The 16,925-nt window shown below is 35.1% G+C and overlaps 1 protein-coding gene across 1 annotated transcript in view; it reads left to right on the forward strand.

Moving 5' to 3' along the window:
• Ttc30 (tetratricopeptide repeat domain 30) overlaps window positions 1-16,925 on the forward strand; it is a 232,626-nt gene that overhangs the window by 105,040 nt on the left and 110,661 nt on the right. Inside the window, exon 8 of the mRNA XM_090397606.1 lies at window positions 8,026-8,154. Coding sequence (XP_090253732.1) covers window positions 8,026-8,154 — 129 coding nt within the window. The remainder of the gene's footprint in view (window positions 1-8,025; window positions 8,155-16,925) is intronic.

Below are 16,925 nucleotides of genomic sequence, written 5' to 3' on the forward strand. Positions count from 1 at the left end.
CTAGCAGTTTGTGCATATTCAGACACTGCCTGGCACAAATGTGTTAAGCAATACAGAATGCAATTTGGTCCACTAAGTCCTCAATTGTCAGCCATCCTTGTTCAACCAGCATTCAATGGATACCTACTAAATGGAATGCCTCAGGTTAGGGCATCACATTAGTTCAAAAGAGCTAGTCAATTCTCTGTATTTCTTAAAGGTTATATGGAGATCACCCAGTTATCTAGCTTTGACCATTAAAAGACTTACCACCATAGACTATGGATAATAAAAATAGTTTTGTTCAGCAAGAATCAAATATTGTCAATAAACTTCCATGAAGTTTTTTTTTTCCATATTAATTAAATTAATGGCAGTGCTTGGTCTCCTGTTTTGAGTGGTAGCAGCCTGCATTTTTTTACCCCTACACTTAAAATTCTTTCACCATCTAAAACATTTTGCTGTTCTCATTGTTTCTTCTCCATAGACATTCTGTAATATCTTTAATTTTCTGGCTTCAGTACTTATTATATTCTTAGTGCACTTAACTTAAGTGGAGATCCCAGCTTATTGAACTTATTTATGGTGTTAATGTGTTGTTATATCTCCAGACCATTTTTATATTAATAAAATTATATCATAAATAAAAAATGTTTATCACATAAAAATTGTATCATAAATAAATAAAAAAAGTTTCAAAATCTAAGTATACTACTATATATCTATCTCCTTTGTCCAATGCAGCTGTCACCTTATTGCAATAAGTAAATAGAATACCACTGTTATCAACCCAATTCTGGATCCTGGTTCTCACCACTCCCTCTCCAACACTTTAACCATTACACTTGACATGCAGATTGGCCTATTATTTGCTGCTTGGGTTCTGTCACCTCCCTTATGAAGCCGTACAATCTTGCCTTCCTTGCACTCCTTTTGAAGCTTGACACAATGTAAGAGTCACATTAAACAAATATGTCAAGGCAGATGTCTCAGCTCCCCAGCACATTCCTTCGAAATATGTGATGATATATCATCAAGTCTCACTGCCTTTTTAACATCTAGTTTGCTCACTCAGAATCAGTCTCTCTCCTCCTCATCAGCCACTGCTCTCAAACTCTCTCTGTAATGACACATTCACAAGGATGAAAGACCTTTATGAAATGCTCATAAATATCTCAACTATAACCTCTTACGCAATTGCCCTTATTCCATTTTCTACCATAATCATTCTTTTTTTGCAAGTCACATATCGAAAGAACTCCCAAGAGGTTTTTTTTTCGGCATCGTTAGCTAACTGTTGCTCATGTTGCAGTTTTGTTACCCTTACCAACCAAGTCACCCTCCTTGCATGTTCTTTGTACTCTCATGGAATTGATTATTACCACTCATCTTATCGTGCCTACATAATTTCTGCTTTCTCTGTATTGTATGCTTAATATCTTCATTCACCTATTTTATACCTACCTTATTTAATCTTCTGACCCTTGGAATGCACTTAAACATTACTTCTACTAGTAGTTCTTAAATATCGCCCAAGCAGCATTAATCTCCATTCTACCCAACTCCTCCTTCTATGCTACAGCTACAAGCTGTCTCCTGAGCTTCTCATAACCACTAGCCTTGTAGTTCCACATAAACCCTTTCCTCACAGAAATATTCACATGATTTTCCACTACCCAAATAATCACTTCATCGTCACTCTCACCAAATGGAGGGAGATCTGAAACCTCATTTATAATTACTTTCTCTGATGAGATGATCAAATGCAAGACTCTCAATCCTCGCGTGCCTGAAGTTGTCCCTCAGAAACTCGAGAAACTCATTTTCTTCACTTACGGTTGCTATCTAGAAATCTCATTCTATATTGCCACAATTAAAATCACTCATAATGATCACCCTTTTCCTATTTGCTTGGCTAATTTGCTTATGCATTTCATGTTCACTATCCTCCATGTTACCAGTTCTATAGCAATATCTGACTAAGTATTTCATTCTATTCACTTCTGTCTCACACCATACTGCTTCAAAACCACTGCCATTATTTCCCCTTGCATCTGTATCTTGTATGGACATAACTCTTTTTCTGTGATCAATAGCACTCCACCTTCCTTTTTATCCTTTCTCTCTTCACAAAATACATCATACCCTTCCATCTCTATTAGGAAGTCATCTTCATCCGACTATGTCTCACTTATTCCAAGAATTTTCAGGGTGAACAAAGTCAATCAATGCAACCATTTCATTTCCATCATTTCTGTTTTTTCTAGCATTCATATACAAATATAACAGATCGAGGAATAAACTGTTATGTTTGTATACTTCTAGCAGTCGTATACAAACACAGCTCATTCCTGGATCTGTAATAAGTTTCACTGCTACGATTTATTATATGCCACTTCTCCATACCTTCCTTGAGTCATTTTTTTTCTCCTTACCTACCTCAGAACCTTCTTGAAATCCAAATTTCTCCATACTTCCCAGGCCATCTCATTTCCTTCTTGTTCACATATGCTTTCACATCCTCTTTGAGCATCAACCTTTCTTAAGCTGTGATCCCCTGTCCAACCTGAGCCCCCACATTTCCCTGTTTGTCTTGCACACTTGTTCTCTCATTCTCTACACTCATATGGAATTTCTTCATTCATAAGCACTACTTCAATCTCTCTCTCTCTCTCTCTCTCTCTCTCTCTCCCTCCCTCCCCCCCCTACACATTGCTTCTTACTTGTTCAGATTCATTCTCTGCACTCATTACTCCCTTCCAGCAGCAGTCTCTCCAAATGATTCACACCAAAACTATTCAGATATAGTCCATCACTTTTATACATATTTCTCTACAGCATTGGTTCATTGAACTTCAGGTATTTTCTAAATTGAAGACACATATCAAGGGTATACATTTTGCAAATGATGAAAGCAGGTCAGACCTGAAATGAGAAAATAGTTCCAAAAACAACTTGTAGATTTCAATATGACAGCTTTGAAAATCTTGATATGTGGTGGCAAAAATGTATTGAAATAGAGAGACAGAGAGATTATGTCGAGAAATAGTGGATGAAAACAAATAAAATAGAGACTACAAACTATCTTTTGTTTCAAAGTGAAGGAGGTATTTGAGGAAATAAATAACCTTGATGTAAATAAGGCAATAGGGTTTGATGACATATCACAAAACATCTTAAGGGAATGTTCCAGGGAATTGGCAGTAGCATTGGCATGACTGTTTAATAGGAGTCTTACAACAGCAGCTTCAAAGGGAGTGGAGAGAAGATAAAATTGTTTCACCGCATAAAGGTGGTGATAAGACTGTGGCTACAAATTATAGGCTAATCTGTATATCTAGAGTTGTGGTAAAGGTACTAGAGAGAGATTGATGAGAAGTAGGATACAGATATGGATTGATAACAGCAGTTCTCTCAGTTGTTATCAGCATGGGTTTGTTAAAGGACGATCATGTTTTACTAACTTATATATGAACTATAAGAAGGTGAAAAATGTCTTGAACAAGGGAGATGCATATACAGTGGTATATTTAGACTTTGCAAAAGCTATTGATAGGCTGCTAAACAACAAACTGTTAAATAAATTGAAATGGATTGGATAACAGACTACTGAGTTTTTTTTTTCCCTAAAGAGGGAAATAGTGGCAATGATTATGAAACAGTGTGGTGTAACATGGAGATTAACAGGAGGACAACACATTTAGTTGGATGTTGCTATAAGCCTGGAAATGTCAGAGGTGATGAAAAAAATGTATAAACAATTTAGTGAACAAAGGAAGGGTAATTATTATGGGTGATTTTAATTATTGTGGTATAGATTGGAATGAAGAGATAGCATTTGGGAATAAGGAAAATGAATTTCAGGAGTTCTTGAGAGATAACTATCTCAGGCATACATAAAGGAGGGCACATGAGGATCAAGAATTTTTGATCTGATCATTTCATCAGAGGATGTATTTGTGAGTGAGGTTTCACACTTTCCTCCAGTTGGTGAGAATGATCGTGAAATGATCAACTGGGGTTGTGGCTAGTCATATGCAGACTTTGTGAAGAAAGGTATATATGGAATTATAAGTTTGGTGATTATGACAAGCTTAGGGGACATCTTGGAGCTATAGCATGGAACGAGGAGTTGAGTGGTAACGAAATAAATGCTTCTTGAAAACTGAATAAGGTAGGTATAAAATGAATGAACAAAGAGCATAAGCATGAAGTCTGAAAGAAGAACTGTGGAGGCAGTAAAAAATTAATAATGGTAATAATCAGTTACATGAAGAGTATAAAGAACAAGCCAGGAGAGTGACTCAGTTAGTGAGGAAAACAAAAGTGTATTATGAGCAGAAATTGGCAAATTAGGCGAAAAAAAACCCTAGAGAGTTTTTAGATATGTGGCAAGTAGAAGGCAAGAATGATCATGGTAAGATGATGTTAATGGTAGAATGGTAACTGCTGCAGAAGACATTGTTGAGGTATTCAGTGAAAGTGTAGAGGATATAGGAGAGGATGGCTTAATTGTAAGCAGGAGGTATTTGAGGAAATAAATAACCTTGATGTCAATAAGGCAATAGGATTTGATGACATATCACTGTGCATCTTAAGGGAATGTTCCAGGGAATTGGCATGCTTGTTTAATAAGAGTCTTACAATAGCACAGGTTCCAAGGGAGGGGAAGGAGGATAAATTGTTCCACTGCATAAAGGTAGTGATAAGGCCATAGCTTCGAATACAGAAATGGGTTGATAACAGCAGTATTCTCTGTGGTTATCAGCATGGGTTTGTTAAAGGAAAATCATGTTTTACTAACTTACTTATGTACTATAAAAAGGTGAAAAATGTCTTGAACAAGGGAAATGCATATATAGTGATATATTGAGATTTTGCAAAAGCTTTTGATAGACTGCTAAACAACAAACTGTTAAATAAATTGAAATGAATTGGATTGGATAACAGACTACTGAGTTGGATCCATGACTGGCTCTCAGATGGGTATTAGAAAGTAGTGTATGGGAGAGAGTTTCCTGAAAGAGGAAGGTCACAAGGGTCAGTTTTGGGACCATTGTTGTTAAATTTGCTTATTAATGATATTGGGTGAGTTTAACTAGTGATATGTATCTGTTTGCAGAAGAATCAATACTAGGCAGAGCATTGCAGTCAAGCAGATGTTACGCAATCTATTCATGCATGAATTGCATATCAGTCTAATATTCCATTAATGGACAGGTAAGTGGAACTATCAGTTCAGTGTTACAAAGTGTAAAGTTTTGAAATTGGGTAAGCAACAATGGAATGTAAAGTATACACTTGGTAGGGAAACTTTAAAGGAGGTAAAGGAGATGAGAGATCTTGGAGTGGTGGTGGAATGTACAATATGGCTCCTGAAATTCAGGGACCACATTGTGCAAGTTATGAAGATGTCACATTGGATAATGGCAATGATGTGGTGGACACTGACATGCAGAAATAAAAAGCTTATGATGCCATTGTATAAGGCCTTGATCAGACCTCATATGGATTATTATGCACAGATTTGTTCACTGGGTTTTCATGGTGATGACGATATGTTAGAAAGGATCCAGAGTAGTTTTACAAAAGTGGTCATTTGTCTTTGGAATCTGGAAGACGAGGACAGATTGAGATAATGTAAATTGCAAAGCCTTGTGAATAGGAGGAGGAGGACGGGTGGGGTTTATGATTGAGGCATATAAGCTAGTCAGGGGTTGACATGGAAGAGATTTTTAATAGAATGGGTGTGTGGGGGGGGAGAACAAGAGACCATCCCTGGAAACTGTATATGGAGGGTGTGAGCAGAGGAGTGAGGTGAAGGTTCTTTACATGGAGAGTGGTTGGTGAGTGGAATGCATTGCCTGAGTGTGTTGTGAATGTAGACATTGAATCAGTTTAAGGTACAGTTGGATGAGCTTTGTGTGCGATAGTATTCCTTCCATGTGTATCTCCCACAATGAGTCTGACTCCATGGAGGTCAGATGTTAATTAATAATAATAATAGAAATAATAACTCATCAGAAGATGAGTCTCAATAGATCACAGTATGGTGGCTGTTCCTCTAAATGCGACACCCAGACCATTACCTAGGTCGTCTGCAGACGATTTGGTCCCTGCATGTCACACCTGAATGGTGTGCCATAGGAAGCAGCTGCCGCATATCTCAATGGCTGCCTTGATGCTTCTATTCTAGTGGCCTCATCGCTAGAGCGATTGCACCATAACAGTACAAAAGGCTAGCACGAGGCTTGAACAGTATTGTTGCAGAGGCTAGATGGGATTCTGACTTAGAGGCATTCGTTCATGGTCCCACGGATGGTAGCTTCGCACCACTGGTCACTGGACCAAGTACATGGCACATGTACCAAGTGTCCGAACCTGCAGTTCCTCTCATATTGAGCAGGATTACTATCACAACGACTAGTTATCAGTAGGGTAAAACTAACCTGTAATCTTTATTGGCAGGACAGACTCTCTTGGCAATGTGCTCCTGTCTCGCATTAAGAACCTAAAGTCATTCAGTCCTCAATGTCCTATGGTACATGAACTTAAAACCTAAAGTCGTTCAGTTCATGCATTTACTACAGCATGACTATTAGCCATACTTGCCACCACAAAACAGTACCTATAACTAATCACGCCAAATGTTCATACTGTCGCTAATGCCAGGACGAGTGCCTGCCATTGATTTGGTCAGGCGAACTTGCCCCTTTATGGTCAATTTTAATTCTTTCCCCAATTTATTGATTCTTTCCTTAACTTAGCATACATGCTAGCTTACATCTAACTTAAACTATCTTACATTTAGAGTTATGAGCTCACGTACCTCCTATCTAAGGATCTCTTATTGATATCTCACAGAGTAATTCATTATAAGCAAGTCCACCAACTTAAACCCGATGAGACGTGCATCGCTAGATATTCCAAGAAAGATTCCCAACAAGTACTGTGCTGGGGCAGGGCGATAGATTAATGGAGTATGCCCCTCCAATATTGTATAACAATGCTCACTGGCCGAATGTCCAACAAAAAGCTCATGTGCATAGGTGCACAGGTGGGATGGCCATTCCCTATGTTAAAGACAGCATGAAGGCCCAGTCCTTCTTGGACTTTGTAACGGACCCACACATATCTCTTTGAGTTCCCTTAGGGCCACCTGGACCTGATATCACAAAAGTGGTCCACCAGGAATTAAATAAGTTTGTGCTATCTGCACTTATCAGGCTTCCCCCTGATGAAATATATAGACAGAACTTGTGGGATACTAGCTGAACTAGGGCTCCATCTGACACTTCTTCTACCTCAAGGAGAGTCATGTTTACTCCCACCAAATACCGGCAATCTTGATTGATATTCTCTCACTTAAAATTGAGGCCACTGGACAAAAATGCAAGGAGATGCACCTCTCAAAAGCCATCACAATTTGCTTTGTTTTAATTAGATAGTCGGATTCCCCTGGTCCATGCCAGTTCTGAGTCGGCTGTTAGTTGCCATCCGAAATTGTCATGCCAGACAGGCCATCCAACATGTCGTGCAGCTGAGGCATTCCACGTGAAGATCCCGACGCTGGCCCAGGCTCAACCATTCCATCACTGGACAGTTTCACCTAGTCCCGGTGCAATGCCATATCTGCTTTGGACACCCCTGCCGAACTGTCCCAGTCCTCAGAGCCAATCCTTGTACCGAGGTTATGGATCTGCCTTGCCGACTTCCCTTACCTACATTATTCTATCAACTAGAGCAGGTCTCCATGTTAGCCTTGGAGACCTGCTGCAGATATGGGTATGGTCCGGCACAAAAATCACACTCTCTCCCTTGGAATTTCAAGAGCCGACAGGAGCGCTCCAGACACCTCAGGAGGCACAGCGCTTTAATAATAATAATATTTCTCTGGGGTGAGATTACATCATATTATTTATCTTTAAAAGGTGTGTCATGCTTTGTTTTGTTTGCTTTTTTGTTTTTATGTATTATTTGTAATGTATTTAAAATGTTCAGTTGTTCAATATTTAAAAAAATCATAACTTTTATTTTACCACACAGAATTAAGTGTTGGAATGACAACTGAAGGAATTGAAGTGAGGAGTGTTGGAAACACCATAACTCTACATGAAACAGCACTCATTGAAGCATTTAATCTGAAGGCTGCTATAGAATATCAATTAAAGAATTGTAAGTCAAACTTATGGTATTTTATGTTATTTATCAAATGACTTTTAGTATACAAAATTGTATTTCAGTGCTGGTTATCACGAATTAAACATATTATGAATGAGACTATATATATATATATTTAATAAGTATAATAGTTATTTTAAAAATCTGCTTGCTCTACTTGCTAACTGCTAAGATAATATAAAATATGAAATTATTGTATATGAAAGTATTATATCAGGAAACCAAAAAAAGTTTGTGTGGTTTTCGGTAGAGTTCGCTGCAGTGACGTGTTTTATTTTGTACTAGTTTGCAGAGCACAATTTTTATGTATGTCATAAGGCACAGATGCATGTCATTCATTCGGTGCACTCTAACTTGGTGTGCACTCTTTTTCTGTGACTTTGAACCCTTTTAAAATGTCAGTTGAGCCTAGTGTAATTCGGGCTTGTTTACTTTATGAATTTAAACTCAGTTCAAAGGCTTCAGAAGCATCCCTTAAGATATGTGTGGCATTTGGAAAAGATGTGGTGACAAAACGTACTGCACAGAAATGGTTTAAAAAATTTGTTTCTGATGATGAATCACTTGAAGATGCACTATATTCAGGGAGACCCTTCATTATTGATAATGAAGAATTACATGCTGCTGTTTTAAATAATTCAAGATTAACATATCAAGAACTTTCACAAATGTTTAACATGAGTGGTGAAACAACTCATTTACACTTGCATCAACTGGGAAAATCATGCAAGCTAAGAAAATGGGTCCCACATGCATTATCAGATGACAAACTTCAAAGGCTATCAATTTGTTCTTCACTTCTTTCACGTCATAGAAACAAGTTTTTTTTTTGGATTACTTGCTTACTTGTGATGGAAAATGGATTTTGTTACTTTAACAGGAGACAAATTCATTATTGGTTATCACCAAATGATCTAGTACCACACACTTCCAAGGCACTGCTTCATACCCAGAAGACTATGCTTTGTGTGTGTGTGGTGGACTGGAGCCAGTATTGTCCACTATGACTTTCTCGCAGCAGGCCAAACAATTACAGCCGAGATCTACTCAGTGCAATTCGAGTGTATGTGTAGGATGCATTACTTCAGAAACAGCCAGGACTAGTTAATCGGAAGGAAGTGCTATTCTTACAGGAGAATGCAAAACCTTATACTGCAAAATTTACCTATGAGAAAATTTGTCCTTTAAGATGGGAGATACTCCCTCATCTTCCATATTCTTCTAACATTTCTCCAAGCAATTATCATCTTTTTTTTTTGGCACTAGACAATCACATATAGACAGTTCCACAATAAAACAGAGATTGAAGTGAGAAGACAAAAGTTTTATAAAAGCAGAATTTACAAACTTCTATCTCTAGTCGAGAAGCTATATACTAGTTGAGAAGCAGTTAGCTAATAAGTTGTAGAATAACAATTATAGCTACGAAAAACAGCTGAGAGACTATTAAATAAACTAGCGATACTTTAACTTCAGCACTGACCTTTCAAGGACATACGGAACCTTGAAGCATAGCACAAAGTTACTAGAGAATAGTAGAGGCTGTAAAGTTGAAGTTTACCCTTAGCTGTGTTTAGAATCATAGTGCCTAAAGAATTAATTGAATGCCGGAGGAATGGATAACTGTGCATACAAACTTCAAGTCAAGGAATTGTTGTGTGTTGCCTTATTTCATAAGTGATCAGTAGTAATTCATGCAAGAACGTTTGTTTATGTGTATTGTGACCGATGATTAATTCATTTATTGCTTAGAAGAATTATTTTAATGAGTGCCATTTATTGTTCAAAGTGTTTACAGTTAGAAAAAGTGTTTACATATAAGTAGATGAAGAAAAAAGATTATCGGTAAGATTATTCCAACCTTTAATATTTCTATACAGAGAAGTGTGTGAGTCAGGACTCTAGTCAATCTTCAGCTAGTATTAGAAACCATTCCATACCAAATGGCTGGAATGTACATGATGTTAATATATGTATATAGATAGATACTTGTTGTTGTTGTGCCCAATGTATTTCTACAACCAACAGATAACACTAATAATAGGACTCGAGTGTTGATGTATAATTTTTTTTTTTTTTTTCACCAGAGGTCAGGCCAACAATTGTGGTAGCGGTTGGTCAGTGTCTTTAACGAACCAGTTTGATTGTAGTATAGCTTGTTTCTTGTGTATATTTGTATGCTCCAGAAGATGACCTTGACATAAAGGTCGAAACGTCGAATTGTAGATTTTAGTTATATTAAACTAAAGTTTTTATTCAAACACGGTAGTTGTCTGCATAATTTTCAAAAATGCATTCGGATCACCGTGCAAGCCTAAAAGAAAAGAAACCAACTCTTAACTACCCTTCCTTTATATGTTGTTATTATATATATTGGCCGAGTATATTTAACTTACTTAATTTACCTGCTTTGGTTCGAATATTTTATGAATGGTGCAGTAAAAGAGATTCAGGCAAAATACAACTTTTGATTAACAAAAACAAACATTTAATTTTAGAATCACAAATTTTACACTTAAGTTCAAATCAGTAATTAAGATATCACAAACATTTTAGCTTCTCTGATAAGTACAAGCATACAAACTCAGACAATGGTAAATCTGTTATCTCTAGTACAGTCTTCTCACAGTTCCTTTTAACTATTTAATAAAGTTCCTTAATGATCATTCACATCAATATCTCATAGTTCTTTAAGTTTCAAATACAATTAAATTGCAGTAACACCTCTTCACAAACAAACACTTTTAAATCTACACTTCAGCTAATCTCCACAATAGTTACTGTTAGTATAAGGAAATTCTAGGATGAAACTCACACACTTCTCTGTATAGAAATATTAAAGGTTGGAATAATCTTACCGATAATCTTTTTTCTTCATCTACTTATATGTAAACACTTTTTATAACTGTAAACACTATGAACAATAAACGGCACTCATTAAAATAATTCTTCTAAGCAATAAATGAATTAATCATCGGTCACAATACACATAAACAAACGTTCTTGCATGAATGACTACTGATCACTTATGAAATAAGGCAACACACAACAATTCCTTGACTTGAAGTTTGTATGTACAGTTATCCATTCCTCCGGCATTCAATTAATTCTTTAGGCACTATGATTCTAAACACAGCTAAGGGTAAACTTCAACTTTACAGCCTCTACTATTCTCTAGTAACTGTGCTATGCTTCAAGGTTCCGTATGTCCTTGAAAGGTCAGTGCTGAAGTTAAAGTATCGCTAGTTAATTTAAGTCTCTCAGCTGTTTTTCATAGCTATAATTGTTATTCTACAACTTATTAGCTAACTGCTTCTCGACTAGTAGACTTAAATTAGCTGCTTGAGTGACTTGCCGACTCTCTAATATCGCACTCTGATTCCCCGAATGCTGAATACTCCGATTCCAACCGAATGCGAATTCTATCTCATTTCCCTCTCTAATGTATATTTTCAGCGTTCATCCTTTATATATTCGTTCTTTCTGCCTAAATTGTTCTCGTGATCTCTTTAACTAAAACTCTTTTCAATAAATGTTCTCCTAACGTACTGTTCCAAACTTGCGCTCGCTTACTTACATACATCTCCATGACAACAAAACAAAACATAATAAAATTGAGGTATTGCATAACGCTAAACTTCTACAAACAGGAATAAATAAAGAATGTTTATATTTCAAATAATACTCAGTTAGAATATTGAATACAAATTCTATATTAACATAGTAATAAATAAAATAAACTTAATAATATTTAATACAGTCTTTTCATTATTAATACATATATCTTTGATTAATTAATTAAATATTAGATAAAATTAAAGGTAGTTATATGAATATTAAATTGTAAAATAAGTTGTTTACATTAAATAATATTTACAGAAGTCTTGCTTGGTATATGGTATATTATGTTAAATGTGAATGAAGAACAAAAACATACAAAATAATTTCATTCACAGTTTAACAGTACAACTCAATACCAACCAGAAACATAAATGGTATATCAGACCAGTTCATGCAAATATTAATCTTAACTATTATTTTTACTGCTATTTTTGCCTGTTTTCATTTAGGAGTGTCCCTTATTTTAAATACATTCTTTTTCTCAGAAAATCTTAGAGTATTATAAGTGTATTTTAAAAGTAAATATATGCAGATTAATAGAGGAAGAAATTTTGCACATACCTTGTTTGGAAGTTAGGATATCTTCTTTCTTCATACTTCTGCTGTTAAGAAAGGGGGGGGGATTCGGAAATGTAGAGGTTAGGAAGCATGGAGGGGAGTGTTTGAGGCAAGGTAGGAAGATAAATTAGAAAACCCAGTTTTTTTTAAAATAATATATATACATATATATACATTATAATATTTAAGGGCACTTTTTGGGGAAGGCAAAGGGTTATATGGGAAACAGGGGTGGGGGGAAGGGGGGGGGGGAGCATTAACGGGGGTGCAAGCCATTTCGATCCTGTATTGTCATCGGAACATTATGGGAAAAGTGTAAGGCTATGTCATGATGGTTTGGTGAACCGTCATGACATAAAGCCCCTTCCCCAAAAAGCACCCTTAAATATTATAATGTATATATATGTATATATATTATTTTTAAAAAAACTGGGTTTTCTAATTTATCTTGCTACCTTGCCTCAAACACTCACCTCCACGTTTTTGACCTCCCCCCTCCTTTTCTTAACAGCAAACAGCAGAAGTATGGAGAAAGAAGACATCCTAACTTCCAAACAAGTATGTGCAAAATTTCTTCCTCTATTAATCTGCATATATTTACCTTTAAAATACACTTATAATACCCTAAGATTTCTTGAGTAAAAAGCCAATGTATTTAAAATAAGGGACGCTCCTAAACGAAAACTGGCAAAAATAGCCGTAAAAAATAATAGTTTTTTTTAATAGGAGTAACATGGGAATTTCTCAGAAATAATACCTATATTAATCTTAACAATTTTTGAATATTATGTTAATGTTAATTTTCTAATTTTAAGATGCAATATAATTTTGTTTATATTTAACTGCATGATCTATGTCAAATTTTTTTTTTAGTTAATTTCAGTTATGCTAGCTTTTGCAAAAGAATAATAAAAACAGGCCAGTAAAAAATACAGGTATCTACTTACCTTTGATTAATAGGATTTTTAATGATGAGCTGCATAGTTTATAATTGTTTATATTTATGATCAAAATGAATATTTAATCATCCAATGAGAAGTGAAAAAATGAAATGGGAGCATGCATTAAAAGGGGACCACATGAAAAAATATATAAAAAATAAAAGATATGAAACATATTATGATAACATATTGTCAAAATTGTATAATAAATAATTTTTTATCATGTGTGTTATTTCTTTTCATAAAAAAGAATTCGTTAATCTTATGAATGAGTTGATATTTTGTGCTGTTTATTTATGGCAAATCATTACCATAAATAAACCATTCATGCAGTTTAATTAACTTTCTCTGATAGTTTACATTGAAATTGGAAAAAATAATTTTTTTATTTAACTGCTCACTGCCTCAGAAGCTTAGTTATTGGTTTTTATCCAAATAACATTAGCTTTTTTTAAACATAATTTATGCTAAGATGGTGCATATATTACCCATTAAATGTGCAAGCCATGTCAGTTGTATGTGTTCCAGCTAGACTTTTTTTGCAGAACAAATAACCTGAATTTTGGGAAGGTTGTTGACTAAATAAATACACGTAAAACCATAGTAATAGGGTTTTTTTTTTGAAGTCATGAATTCTCCACAGGTTTCTTTATATGATCAAGTTGCTATTGTTATTTGGAATTGTGGTCAAAGCAATGAAGATTCTCAGCCAGTGTATTCTGTTAATTGCATGTATTCTTTTGGCCAGTTTGCAAAATGAAAACCCCCAGTTTCCGAGATGGGGGAACCTACCACCTCAGCAAAAATACTGCCATGTCCATAAGAAACTGCTAAATTGTTTTTGATTGAAAATCACTTATAAAGACTTGACATCTTGGTTTCAAATGTAGATCTTTCTGGACAAATGGCATAATTGCTACTGACTGTACTATTGGAGGCACTCATGTAACATTTAAGAGTGTTTATCATAAGTGAAGCAAAAATATTTCATGAATGTTCAGACATTGGCTGTTATATCCATTAATATTTTTATGTTGCTTAGAGCATAAGAAATCAGTAATTTCACCCAGTTCATAAACATTTTCTGGTGTGCCACTTGCCTGCCTGATTAAAAACATTTACTTACCACCATTTCTTTAGAAATGGCTACCCTTTACTGTTGATCAACTTCTTCCACTTCTCTTAAACTGAATTATGATTTGTGATGATTATATCCTAATTAAAGGATTGCCTTTAATTAGGATATAATGATAAGAATATTAGTTATATATATTCTTATATAAAATGATAAGAATATTAGTTATTAATCCATATATCAGAAATATTTATAGTTCAAATACATATAGCTCATATATATATAGTTTGAACTATATATAATATAGTTCAAAAAAGAAAGTAAATACATCTTTGAGCATGTTATTATGCATGCATCTTTTACACCAAATATTAATAAATATTTAATGCAATGATTTGTGAATAGGCCCATAATTATGGCTTTTAAGTATAAATATCATTGTTGATGGATGCCATGCTTCTTAAGATTAGGAGTCACATGTATATTTTTGGCATGATTTTTAAAACTATTATCTTCCCTTTTATCCCTTTCATTAACATAATGAAAAAAAAAAAAGAGGGAATTAGATGAACAAGACCCAGAAATAAAACATAAAACAACAATGGCATTTCATTCTGGGAAATGCTCATCACCAAAATCCACCAAGAATACAAAAATGAGCTGAAAAGTAATCATAAAAAAATCATGATGCTCCTACAGTTGTTTAAAGAAGTAAAGAAAAAGTTAAGCTTTTTTTTTTTTTTGGCAGCGGCAGTCATTACAAAGGCAGTCCCTTTGTAACGACTATTCTTAAAAGTTAAATTTAATGAGGTTTTTTAATTGAAGGATATTAATTTACATACCTGTGTAACAATTTTAAAGGTAAAGATGTTAAAAACTTGACAGACTTGATCAGAGCTGAGGCAGTGAAGTTAAAAGTAGTGAGCACAAGTCAGCAAAAATGCAGAAAATACATTCAGATAATTGAAAAACATAAAACTGTTCTCAGTTTTATGTTTTTCAATTATCTGAATGTTACAAATTAATTTGTTACATTTTAATTAACATCAAAAAGATGAATTACACAAATTTTGAAGTTGAAAGAAATGAGAATAAAAACCTGTTATATAACATAGTAAGCCAGCAACAAACATTACAAGTGCTGGCCATTTCGTTAAAATAGCATCAGATGAAAAAAAGCTGAAAACTAATTGTGAGCTGTCTATATGTTTTTTTGTGAAACATGTTAGGAAGAGTTTGGTTGGTTCAAGAATATTTGGGAATTCAGCTGGTTTGAGAATACAAGGGAGTAATTTTTTTTTTTTGATTGCCATGAGGAAGAGAGTAAATAGGGTGTTTTGTGTTTATGGCGATTTGCATTGGTCATCAATATACACCGGTCATCTTTTAATGGCAGGGGTGTGTGTGGGTGGGTGGGTGGGTGCACACACGCACATGTATGCTGTGTAGGAACTGTGGAATTGAAAACAATTAAAATAATATTAAAAAATATATATTTAATTCAGATAGGAATAGCAGTTTATCATGATTGAGATTCAAATAATGTGATGATTCTTTGTAGATTTCTGTGAATAATCACTCATATTTAAAGATGCTCTGGTGTAGTAATTTGTAATTAACCCTAAGAATCCTATTAACCTGTGCTCAGTCAAAGTCATATTTACAAGGGGGGGGGGGGTGACTGGACAGTTCTGATAAAGCAACTGATATTACCACAAGAAAGAACATACTAGTAGCAGAGATATGAAGGTAACTTATGTTCTTTCTTGTGGTTATATCAGTTGCTTTAATATAATTTTTGTTCTAGATGCTTATCAGAACTTTCCATTCCCCCCCCCCCCCCATATGTAGTTGATAAGTCAGATATTGCTCTGATGTTCAGAGCTTCATTTTCAGGTTGAATGGCCAGTTTTACAATGAATTTGTGGTATGTTATTATTCTAGACCTCTACGGAGTCATAAGACTCATTGTAGGAGTCCTGTCTTAGACAACACAGTCTAAGATGTGCCACCATCCGATTCACCACTTACTTTTGCAACTTCCATGGATGTCCTCTTGTCCTTGTTCTGCTATATGAAAAATCCTCCCTCACCCATGTGTCAATCCTGTAAATACCTCTCAACAGTTTAAATGTCTCAGTCATGTCATCCTTTCATCTTCTATCCACCAAACTCTATAGTTTGTATGCCCTCAATCTGTCTTCATAACTAACATTGAAGAGCCCTGATGTCATTTTCGTTATCCACCTCTGTATCCTCTTCAAATCCCAATGATCAGATCTGGTCACAGTAGTCTATATATGGCCTGATCAGGGCTTTTTACAATGGAATCACCATTCTTTTAGTCTGAGTACTGATCACTGCGGAAACCTATTTGTTACTTTTCTGTTTCTTAATACAGCTTCCTTCCCCCATACATAATCTTGTGATATCTATCAGACAGCCAATTTCCGATCCATTTCAATAATGTGATATCTAACCTCATGTGTTGCAACTTAAATATCAACTTATCATGTGGCACCCTATCAAGTTGAAAATAAATTTAAAAAAATGCCATTGTATCCTGACTA

Source organism: Typopeltis vanoorti, chromosome 9 (assembly GCF_054136105.1).
Source record: "Typopeltis vanoorti isolate ZY-2024b chromosome 9, IOZ_Tvanoo_1.0, whole genome shotgun sequence".
Lineage (NCBI taxonomy): Eukaryota > Metazoa > Arthropoda > Arachnida > Uropygi > Thelyphonidae > Typopeltis > Typopeltis vanoorti.